This window comes from Muntiacus reevesi, chromosome 1 (assembly GCF_963930625.1).
Source record: "Muntiacus reevesi chromosome 1, mMunRee1.1, whole genome shotgun sequence".
Taxonomy (NCBI): domain Eukaryota; kingdom Metazoa; phylum Chordata; class Mammalia; order Artiodactyla; family Cervidae; genus Muntiacus; species Muntiacus reevesi.
The window spans coordinates 151254449-151266736 of NC_089249.1; the positions used below are offsets into that span (position 1 = coordinate 151254449).

Genomic DNA, 12288 nt, shown 5'->3' on the forward strand with positions numbered 1-12288 from the left:
AATATCAAACAGCAAAGTTCAACAATGCAAAATCACAGTTACTTTTGCACCAACCTAATAGATTGATACTGTTAATTTTCTCATTTCTGATGTCATATAAATGAGATGCCATATAATAATGTATTAAATATTTTAGCATCAGAGATAGTTGATTTTTTTTACCTCTGGAATAGACTTTGTCTTTTTGTGTGTAAACTGTCGTGTGCTAGCTTTAGAATAAAGTAGAACCTTTCTTTGAATGTGTTATTTGATTCTGGTTTTCTTTTCTTCCACAGCAATACAAGTTCTTACGCTTCAGGAGGTCTCTGCTCTTGCTAGTTAAGCATAGCTGTATGGAATCACTGTTCCTGCTTAGAAATTTCTGCATTGTATATTATTTTCTTGGTAAGAATTTCTCCTTTTTGATACAGTGTATGTATTAGCTCACAGCTCAAGAAATGTCAGTTAAAAAGCTGTTCTTAATTGTATTCATATATTTCCTACTGATGCTGGGAAAGATTGAGGGCAAGAAGAGAAGGGGGTGACAGAGGAAGAGATGGTTGGATGGCCTCACTGATTCAATGGAGATGAGTTTGAGCAAACTCACGGAAATAGTGAAGGACAGGTAAGCCTGGCGTGGTGCAGTTCACGGCATCGCAGAGTTGGACACAATTTAGTGACTGAACAACAATAACAGCAGAAGGTGTGTGATTAGCCCAACTGATTGCTTGTTTTAGATTGAAACGTTCAAAGACTATTTAGTTAAGAGAGAATATTGTTAAAGAAAATGTGGCATATACATATAATGCAGTAATAGCCTTAAAAAAGAAGAAAATCTTGTCACATACTACAGCATGGATGAACGTTAAGGACATTATACTAAGTGAAACAAGACAGGCACAAAATGACGACATTATCCCACGTACACGAGGTGTCTAACGTAGTCAAACGCTGAGAAACAAGAGAGTAGAATAGTGGTTGTCAGGGGCTGGAGGGAGGGGAGAAAGGGGAGTTGTTCAGTGGATAAAGTTGTTCATTTGCTAAGCTGTGTCCAACTTTTTGCAACCCAGTGGACTGTAGCATGCCAGGCTTCCCTCTCCTTCACTGTCTCTGGGAGTTTGCTCAAATGTCCACTGAGTCAGTGATGCCATCCAACCGTCTCATCCAATGCCGCCTTCTTCTTTTGCCTTCTGTCTTTCCCAGCATCATGGTCTTTTCCAATGAGTCAGCACTTCACATCAAGTGGCCTAAGTTTTGGAGCTTCAGCTTCAGTTCTTCCAATGAATATTGCAGGTTGATTTCCCTTAGGATTGACTGGTTTGAACTCCTTGCTGTCCAGGGGCTCTCCGGAGTCTTCCCCAGCGCTGTAACTCAAGCGCATCGATTCTCTGGTGTCCACCTTCTTTCTGGTCCTGCTTTCACATCTGTGCAGGATTGCTGGGAAAACCATCGTTTTGACTATACAGACCTTTGTCGGCAAAGTGATGTCTTTGCTTTTTAATCTAGGTTTTTCTAGGTTTGTCATAGTTTTAATTTCATGGCTGCAGTCACTGTCAGCAGTGATTTTGGAATCTAAGAAAATAAATCTGTCACTGCTTCCACTTTTTCCTTTTTTATTTGCTATGAAGTGACGGGACCAGATATTATGATCTTAGTTTTTTGAGTTGTGTTTTAAGCCAACTTTTTCACTCTCCTCTTTCACCCTCATCAAGAAGCTCTTTAGTTCCTCTTCACTTTCTGCCATTAGAGTGGTATCATCTGCATATCTGAAGTTGTTTATATTTCTCCCGGCAATCTTGGTTCTACTTGTGATTCGTCCAGCCCAGAATTTTGCGTGATGTACTCTGCATAGAAGTTAAATAAGCAGGGTGACAATATGCAGCCTTGATGTACTCCTTTCCCAATTTGGAACCAGTCTGTTTTTCCATGTCCAGTTATAACTGTTGCTTCTTGACTTGCATACAGTTTCTCAGGAGACAGGTAAGGTGGTCTGGTATTACTATCTCTTTAAGAATTCTCTGCAGTTTGTTATGATCCACACAGAGGCTTTAGCATAGTCAATGAAGCATAAGTAGATATTTTTCTGAAATTCCTTTGCCTTCTCTATGAGGCAATGAATGTTGGCAACTTGATCTCTGGTTCCTCTGCCTTTTCTAAACCCAGCTTGTACATCTGGAAGTTCTTGATTCATGTACTGTTGAAACCTAACTTGAATGATTTTGTGCATAACCTTACTAGCATGTGAAATGAGTGCAGCTGTGTGGTAGTTTGAACATTCTTTGGCATTGCCTTTCTTTGGGATTGGAATGAAAACTGACCTTTTCCAGTCCTGTGACCACTGCTGAGTTTTCCAAATTTGCTGGCATATTGACTGAAGCGCTTTAACAGAATCATCTAGGGATTTAAAATAGCTCAGCTGGAATTCCATCACCTCTACTAGCTTTGTTCAAAGTAATGCTTCCTTAGGCGCATTTGACTTTATATTCCAGGCTGTCTGGCTCTAGGTGAGTGATCACACCATTGTGGTTTTGCAGGCCCTTAAGACCTTTTTTGTATAGTTTTTCTGTGTATTCTTGCCATCTCTTCTTAATCTCTTCTGCTTCTATCAAGTCCTTACCTTTTCTGTTCTTTATCATGCCCATTCTTGCAAGTGTTCCCTTGATATCTGCAATTTTCCTGAAAAGATCTCTAGTCTTTCCCATCTGCTATTTTCTTCTGCTGCTTTGCATTGTTCATTTAAGAAGGTTTTCTTATCTCTCCTTGCTATTCTGTGGGACTCTCCATTTGTTTGGGTTTATCTTTCCCTTTCTTCCTTTCTTTTCACTTCTCTTCAATGGATATAGAATTTCAGTTTTACAAAGTAAAACATATCTGGAGATCTGTTGTATGACAAAGCACCATATAGTGTTTATACACTTAAAAATGGTTGCAATGGTAAATTTTTTTTCTTTTTTTATGATGGTAGATTTTATGTGTTTTTATCTCATAAAAAATGTATTCTTTAAAAAAAGAGAAAATATTGTATGTCATTTGGTCATTATAATAACATATTACTTTTTATAACATTTTTGTAACTTGCTACTAATACAACAAGTTCAATTCTAAAGGAAATAAACCCTGATTATTCACTGGAAGGACTGATGCTGAAGCTCCAGTACTTTGGGCCATCTGATGTGAAGAGCCAACTCATTGGGAAAGACCCTGATTCTGGGAAAGAATGAGGGCAGGGGGAGAAGGAGCAACAGAGGATGACATGATTGGATGGTATCACCAATTCAACGGACATGAGCTTGAGCAAACTCCAGAGATAGTGAAGGACAGGAAAGTCTGGCGTGCCGCAGTCCATGGGGTTGTAAGAGTCAAACACGACTTAGTGACTGAACAACAGTAACTAATATGACAGAAATGTCTTGTTGCTCAAGGAATATTATGGGGCTTCCCAGGGGGTGCAGTGGTTTAGAATCCACCTGCCAGTTCAAGAAGGCGTGAGAGATTCTGGTTTGATCTCTGGGTTGGGAAGATTCCCTGGAGTAGGAAAGGGCAACCCACTCCAGTATTCTTTCCTGGAAAATTCCTTGGACAGAGGAGCCTGGTGGGCTACAGTCTGTGGGGTTGCGAAGAGTTGGACATGACTGAGCGACTGATCATACACACAAAGAAATATTATGTAATATACTAATGTGAGTTTTAAGCACAAAGATGCAGCTTATTTAGTATAATGAACAGTACAAGTTGAATGGAAGACTTAAATGCAAATAGCAACACATTAATATAAACAAAATCCAGCATTCTAAAATAAATACTCTTTTCAGACTGTGTCTGAACATTTCCTAGTCCTATTTTTCTGTGGAATAATTTTATAAAATTGTTCTATTTGTATAGGCCATTCTGTTGTCTGCTGTTAAAAATTTTTAGTTAACTATTAAAAGCATGTATAAAAATGGATTGTTGTCATTTTAATGTTAATACTTTGTGGTTTTTTATTAACCTACTGCAGTCAGCCTCGCTGGTACCCTTTGGGCTGACATAGCAGCTGTGTCAGCATATCCAGGGTCAGCTAATTCTTCTGTAATTACAGTTGTGTTTCATTCAGATTTTCAGTATTAATACTTTTCCTTTCTTTGTTGCACTTTAGTCTTTTTGTCCAGTTTCCTCTTTCAGTTTTTCATTTTTGTAAAATGTCATGAGCATTTGTCGTGGGAGATAAGGAGGCAACACAACTATATTCTTTGCTGTCTGTGCCAGAACTGAATAAGAGATGTCACTAATCACTAACAGTACTTTGAAAAAAAGCATGTTCAGCTGTTGTCTATATACTGATTTGTGTACTACTGAAAAGCTAGAGTACTATATTCAGTTGCATACAGCTGACATCAGTAACTGAAATTTGAATTGTGTTGTTGGGAGCTGGTGTTATTTAATTAAACTGTAGTAACTGAAACATGTATATGTTGGACCTGTGCAAAGCAAAGACTGTCTAGAAATTACTCTCTTTTCCTGCCCATTCCTAATCCAACTCTAGCATTTTGACTGAGGTCTTTGTGTCTACTTGGTCATCTCATCAATCTCATATTCCAAAGCATGATGGTTTATTTTGTTAATTTTTTATAATTATAGCATGGTTTTTTTTTTTTTTTTCCCCTCTCTCAGGTCATATTCCCAAAGCTTGGATTAGCACTGCCATGGACCTTCGGGTAGATGAGTAAGTGTCACATGAAAAGTCTAATTTTAATTATCTTAATTGTTTCCATCCTTTTAGTTTGCTACTTTGCAGATGTTTTATTTAAATTTAGCCTTTACATGAAAGAAAATTGTATTCAGAGGCTTCCCTGGTAATCCAGTGGCTTATGGCTTCATGCTGCCAATGCAGAGGGCATGGGTTCGATCCCTGGTGGGAGAACTAAGATCCCACATGCAGCATGGCCAAAAAAATATTATTAAAAGAGTTGTATTCATTTTTGAATATATATATATATAATTCACATAATTTAAAATGCCAATGGTATATAGAAGGGTATACAGTGACTCTGTTGGACCCAGTTTCTAGTCACCCAGTTCCTTTCCCCCAAAATAAGCAGTGATAATTCCTTTTTTTGTTAGATATAGCTTTTATATAAGTGGACTTGAGTTCTATAGGCATATCTCTCTTGTTTCTCTCCTCAATAATCATTCTATGCTATGTTATAGTAGATAAGCACCATACTGTGGTTTTACTCTTAATTTTGCCTGTGAGGAAACCAGATTTGAGTTGGGTCATGTGGCCACTTGAAATTCCTAAGTAGCAGTGGAGTGAAAGCATTGGGCTTATTGTTCCAGTTGTTTCCATGTGCACTTTGCACGTAGGTAAAGCTTTAATTTTTATTTGGCAAAAAAATACAAACTTCTTTCTTAGTATTTGTTCTTTTAATTATTGGTTATTCCACTATGATACTTTTTGTATGATCTTAACTACTACCACTTAAAAAAAAATAACACTTTCATTGTCATTTTAAAAAATATTTCTATGCTTATTTGACTGTGCCAGGTCTTAGTTGTGGCATGTGAGATCTCGCTCCCTGACCAGGAATCGTACCTGGGTCCCCTGCACTGGGAGCATGGAATCTTAGCCACTGGACCACCAGGGAGGTCCCTTAACTACTACCACTTCGGAGAAGTGAGAATATTGACATTTATGAATGTTTGCGATATTATGATTTCTGCACTGTAGATTTCATTTCCTAACTTGTAAAAGTTTCTTGGTAAAATTTACTTTTGTCTTCTGCTTAATCACTAGATATGAAACCAAATGGGCAGGTCACTTATTATCTTAGCCCAGATTTTAAACTTGGTCAAATAGAAAAAGAATGATATTTGATAGAAATTTAACATAATAGTTTTTTCCTCTTTTCCCTTAAAAAATGTTTTGGTTATATGACAAGTGTATGGTATTCTGGTCTTAACATTTGCCAGGTCCTCAGTAATGTTTAATTAAAAGCAGAAAAAAAAATTATTTCCCCCCCCCTCTCCCTCTCCCAGCCCCAAAGAGTGTCAGGTACTATGCTGGGCACTCCTAACATAAACTGTTTTAAATCTCCTAAAAGCCCTAAGAGGTAGAAGGAAGAGATTATGCCAACATGTGATTGAGGAAACTGAGGGTAGGTTAGGTCAAGTGATTAACAGGATCACAGCATTTACAAATAGCAGAGTCAGAAGTTCCAGTCCTATTTTCACAGTTGCTAAGGGTCTGTTTGTAGAATTATGATGACATTGCAAATTGAGCTGTTCAAGGTTTTGGTAAGATTGCCTGTGTTCTCTTTATTTAGCTTCCTAACAGAGTTTGTTAAATTGTTTTAAAAGTAAAGTTTGTTGTTTTTAGATAGTACTTTGTGCCCTTAACTATTGTGAAACTGTTTATGCATATACAGGTAGAGCTGAAATCTGGTCCAGGAGAGGTGCTGATCTTGTTGAATGGTTTTTAAGTATTTGTGCCCTTAACTATTGTGAAACTGTTTATGCATATACAGGTAGAGCTGAAATCTGGTCCAGGAGAGGTGCTGATCTTGTTGAATGGTTTTTAAGTATCAAGCTACAAAACAACAATACTAAACTTTACCCAGCCTCTTGGGGAGTCTTCCTCTGTCATAGAAAATGACATTGAGGATTTGAAATGCAAGAAACTGAGAGCCAGTTTAGGTCTGCTCTTCCCTCAAGGCTCCCTTGTGTACTTAATAAGAAAGTATTAGTTTAAAAAAAAAAAAAAAAAGAAAGTATTAGTGAAAGAACTGTATAGAGTACAAAAGAAGAGGAATTTGTCACCATTATTGTTTAGAAATAGGATTTGCTTCTCAGTATGGGGCCCCAGGTCTCTTAAATGCTTAGATTGTAGTCTTCCCACAGGATTAAATAGTGATTTCTGTTTTCATAGGCAGTTTCATCGGCCTCTTGACACTGTGAGTGGCCTCTTGAATCTCTCGTTACTCTATCATGTCTGGCTGTGTGGTGCCTTTGTCCTGATGACTTGGTACATCTCATGGCTACTCTTCAAAATCTATGCCACAGAGGTTAGTATTGAGTTTTTTGTCAGTACTTTTCTGTTTTGGAGTGCAGAGGTTTATTTTTGGTAGCACACTCATCAGCATGTTGTTGTGCCCAAAGCCATTTTGCAAAGTTGGGTTTTGGTTTTTTCCTGAGACTTCACAATAAATGCGTCAGTTATAACCATCATTTAATTATAGTGTTTTTTGTTTTGTTTTTTTTTTCCTGAGGAACAGTATTAGTATTTATTCTTTTTTTTTTTTTTAGTATTTATTCTTAATGTTAGAAAACTAAACTGATTGAACAGTTAGTTAAACTTGGCTATGAGTTATTTCTAGTGTAATTCTCTTTGGAAAGTTTCCATTTCTCTCTGAGCATATACTAGATTGGCCTGCACTTTTAATTAAGTTTATATGCTAATGATATAGATACTATTAAAATATTTAAATATAAGGCAATAAAAATACATATTCTTTGAAGGAAATTTTAGAATTTATATTGAAGAAATGATTTTGAATGAATAGGAATAGCAATGTCTCCATCATTCAACTGTTTGTCTTAGAAAATGAGTGTTTCTGTTTTATTTTACCACTTCTGTAGATTTGTATCCTTCAGTGGCTGGAGAATTTTTGTTTCTTAAATTTGTTTCTATTATTGGAAGCCAGGGATCTAGTAATTTTGGGAAAGTAACATTTTAGAAGGTAGTGTATTTGAGTATATATAACTTTAATGCTACCTGTTTTTGTAAGGAACACTAAAGATGTTAAATTTGGTTGTCTTGTCTTCTTTATAATGAATTTCAAATAGTACTAAATATACTGAATGTCATTAGTGCTAATATACTGAATGTAATTTGTCATGAAAACAAGTCATTGCATAGTCTTTGTGTTTAATTATATTTGATAGGCTCATCTGTTCCCTGTTCAGCCACCATTTTCAGAAGACTCAGATGAATGCCTCCCAAAAGTTTTAAACAGCAATCCTCCTCTCATCATAAAGGTACCAGAGCTATGCATTTTGTGTATTTACAGAGTCATCTCTAATTTATCTTATGGAATGATCCTCATATTTAACATATTTATATTTTTTGAAGGTCTAGAATATTCTAATACTGTAAAAAGTATTGTAAAAATCAGCTATATGCTACATTGAATGCTATTACTTTTTCCAGCTTTCATTCCAGGTGACTAAAATGCAAATATATATTGCCATGTATGTGTATAAGCTAGACTATTTCTATGTTTAGGAGAGATAGAAAAATATTTCAAGTATGAAATATAATGATATACAATGATATACATTGGTTTTTCACAAATTCCTCATGGTAGCAAAACAAAACACTTTTTTTTTAATCATTGGATTAGGAAATATTTTCACTCATATAGTATCATTGACTGTTATAATCAAAGAAAGTTTGTTATGATCAAACAGAGAGTACATATTAATGAACTCTCTTAAAGTTTGAATGATGATGATCTGAAACAAATTTTAATCAAAAGTCTAAAGAATTTGTAACATGTTTCTAAATCAACCTAAGTGAGAATAAATTATTTTGATTTTGAAATTTTAAAGTAGAACTATAAAATATATGTGATCTTGTTAAGAGTTCATAGTATTTAAAAAAGAATTAAAGTGGAACCTAGAGTTTGGATTACACTCTAGAAAAGTTGTAAACTAATAAGTAAATGATCCACTGAGGTTTTAATTACCCTTAAATATCAATTATGATTAGTTTATTAGATAAACAAAAATATCAAATACTCATTTGGTTATTTAACAGATCTGTAATTATTGGGCACATGTTAATCACTGTTAGTTGCTTAGGGTGTAATGATGAATAAGGCAGAGCACAACCTAATGGATAAGGCAGATACTCAAAATAATGAAAATTTACTGGGTAAGTGCAACGGGAACCACTTACTCTGCTTGGGACGCAAACAAGAAACCTTCACGGAAGGGATGGTGTCTTGAATGATGAGTAAAGTGGTTTGTCAGGGAACAAAATGAAGATACATCATAAAAAAGCACAGAGTATGTTGTGTATCTCCTGCATGCTGGGTACTACCTTTGGATGTGGTAGTGAGCAGGGTGTTGTCCCTGCCTCACAGCTTAGTGGCTGGTACCAGGTGAGACAGGTAAGTAGGCACTTAGTATAAATTACAGCCAGTACAGCAGTTGAGAGCTGTGTGAGTGTGTTTTTGTCAGGGAGGCCAGGGAAGTTCCAGGAGGCAGTGATGTTTTATGTTTCCCACCACAGGGTGGAAAGGAACAGTTCCTTTCTGTAGTTCCTTGGTAGCTGGAGCCCATAGTGACTAGGGTAGCCTACGGAGGGTAGAGGCAGGGAAGTGAAAGTCTTGAAGGAAAAGTTATGGTTCTGAAAAGTCTTTCCTTCATGAAAAATTTTAGCTGATTTCCCCTTAGATATGTAGTGTTGAGCCCCATAAGATTTTATATAGAGGGTAAAAAAATTAAATAATGTGTATTTTCTTTCCTTTCAGTATTTGGCCCTGCAGGACCTGATGTTGCTTTCTCAATACTCTCCTTCACGAAGACAAGAAGTTTTTAGCCTTAGCCAACCAGGTATTGCTAAAAGTAATAGACCTAATAGGAATTGAGTATGTGTGTGCAGAAAGCAATCTACTTAAAATTTTTGGTGAGTGAGATGTATTTATTAAAACATCACACATCAGTGAGTCTGTTAAAGTATCGATTTGAATCTTATACAGCTAAGTGTTCACATTGTTGTGGTTAAAAATTACGTTTCTAGGGAAAGTATTTTTCAACTCTTATGTTATTTCCTTTAGCCCCCCTCTTCCCTTCACCTAGAGAAATTGTGAGGTAGGCTGACAGTTTCAGAGCAGAAAGGTACAGTTTAAGAATCCCGGAAGTTTTAATGCTACAAAGGGTCTTAAAAACCACGTGGTCTGATACTCTGATAGAGGATCTAAGTCTCGAGAGATTAAGTGGCTTAATAAAGTTAATGTCAAGAGTTGGATTTAAGAAATTCTGTTGCTTGACTCTTAAGTGCAGAGCTCCCTATTCTGGCCATGCTCCTTTGCCTCCTGTAAAAAGGAGTGAAAAGGAACTAAATTTGATGGTGATCTGTCTAAGGATGCTCTTAGCAACTATGGAACAATTCTCCATTGTTACTTGCCAAGCTCCTCAAGGTTGCAGCTGTGCCAGTAATGCTCCGCCTAATTGTTAGAACGAAAACCTTCCAGCCCAGCACAAGTGGGGACAGAACTGGGTGGCTTTATATCTCTCTAATAAACTTTTCATTATTTGGCCAAACTTGTCAATTCCCACATTATAAAATAAACCTATAGTTACATGCTACATGGTAATAAAATCTAGTTATATAAAAATATAAATTTTATATTTATATTTATCTCCTTTTGTGTTGTTCAGTCACCAAGTCATATCCGACTCTCTGTGACGCCATGAACTGCAGCACATCAGGCTTCCCTGTCCTTCACTATCTCCCTGAGTTTGCTCAAACTCATGTCCATTGAGTTGGTGATGCCATCTAACCGTCTTATCCTCTGTTCTCCCCTTCTCCTTTTGCCCTCACTCTTTCCCAGTATGAAAAAAATCCACTGCTGATGCTATGAAAATTAACTGTAGCAATTCTTTTCTAGTAGGCTTAGGTTTACTTAAGAATTCCCTGTACACTAAATGTTTTCACCAGATATTCAAGTAAACTGTAACGAGGTGGCCTGTTCTCTGCCAAAGGACATATTATTAACTGGGCAGAGAGATAGAGATCAGATTTGTGGTTACCAGAGGTGAAGGGTAGAGGAGAGAGAATTAAATGAAGGCAATCAAAAAGCACAAACTCAGTTATAAGAGAAGTAAGTACTAGGGATGTATGTGCAATATGATAAATATAATTAACACCACTGTATATTATATATGAAAGATATTGAGTGTAAATCCTAAGAGTTTTCATCACAAGGAAAAATGGTTTTTTTTCCTATGTGTTTAATTTGTATCTGTCAGAGCTGATTGATGTTTGCTAAACTTACCGTGATTACCATTTCATGATGTGTGGAAGTCAAATCATTAGGCTGTATATACCTTAAACCTGATACAATGCTATGTGTCAGTTATATCTCAAAACTGGAAGAAAAAAATGTAATTGGACCATGAAATAGTTTGTGGTCCTAAGTTACAGCAGAATAAAACATCCTGGGGCCTATTGTTGAAGTGTTGTGTTTGTTTTCAGGTTAAGTGGTATTTCTCTTTTGAGCTGTAAATAGAGGGAAAGATTTAAGGAGGGACCTAAGTGAAGAGAGAATGATTTATTTGGCACCCAGGATGGAGACACCAGTTTTCAGTGGATTCCTCTGCTGTTCTGAACACACAGTGAAGCACAGTTGATTTTACATGACAGCTATAGGAGATAAAGGTTTTAGAAATCAAAAGATAGTGAGAAGAATTAAGAGTGTGGATCACAGTAGTTTAAATTAGTAGGATAGCAGATTCATAAACCCTCTAAGTATAAAGTATGATCACTATCAAATAATGTGTTGCTTCTGTAGATACAATAGCAAATAAGGGCTCTTTTGCAAATGGAAATGTAAGGAAGCACAGTAGGTCAGCCACAGCAGTTTAGAGGTCACTGGGGGCCATGGGGTGCATCTCATTAGACATGGTCAGTGTCTTAGTCTTTGGTCTGTTCAGTATTGCTAGTGAAGTAACCTGGGTCTATTTCACTCAAATTGTGTTCCCGTGTTTGGCTTTATTTTAGCAATCAATTTGACAGTTGTGTTTTTGTTTTTTTTAATGGTAAAATAGCAAATTTTGTTTTGTAGACTTTTAGGAAAATTATTTCACCCAGATATTTATTGAATTTCTATTACTAGATGGCTTGAGTATAAATAATGACTTAATAGTAGAAAAGTGGGCCCTACTGCAAAGTGTAATAAGCATTTCTCATTGATATTTCTCCCCATTTTGAGAGGATACTATAAGATTATCCTCATTTTAAAAGCTGGTATTTGGACCTCTTAGGTGGACATCCCCACAACTGGACAGCTATTTCAAGAGAGTGTTTGAATCTTTTAAATGATATGACTCAGAAACTTGTGCTCTGCCAAGAAGCTGCTGCTACAAATGGGAGAGTGATGTCTTCATCGTACCCAGTGGAAGCTAAGCAATTGAATTCTCCAGGTAACTCCGTACACTACTAAGAAAGGGGAAAGCACTTACATTCTGTTTCATAAGAAAGATAACAGTAGTTAGTCTAAGGATTAGATTGTATGTAAGTGTGAAGTATATATTTTTAGGCAGAAT

At 36.4% G+C, this 12288-nt stretch overlaps 1 protein-coding gene across 2 annotated transcripts in view; it reads left to right on the plus strand.

Annotated features, from left to right (window-relative positions):
• Positions 1-12288, plus strand: part of NDC1 (NDC1 transmembrane nucleoporin) — a 55194-nt gene that overhangs the window by 13565 nt on the left and 29341 nt on the right. For both annotated transcript variants that reach the window (XM_065912698.1, XM_065912689.1), the window contains exons 6-11: positions 276-384; positions 4630-4681; positions 6884-7019; positions 7900-7992; positions 9492-9573; positions 12007-12165. In XM_065912698.1, the coding sequence (XP_065768770.1) occupies positions 276-384; positions 4630-4681; positions 6884-7019; positions 7900-7992; positions 9492-9573; positions 12007-12165 (631 nt within the window). The remainder of the gene's footprint in view (positions 1-275; positions 385-4629; positions 4682-6883; positions 7020-7899; positions 7993-9491; positions 9574-12006; positions 12166-12288) is intronic.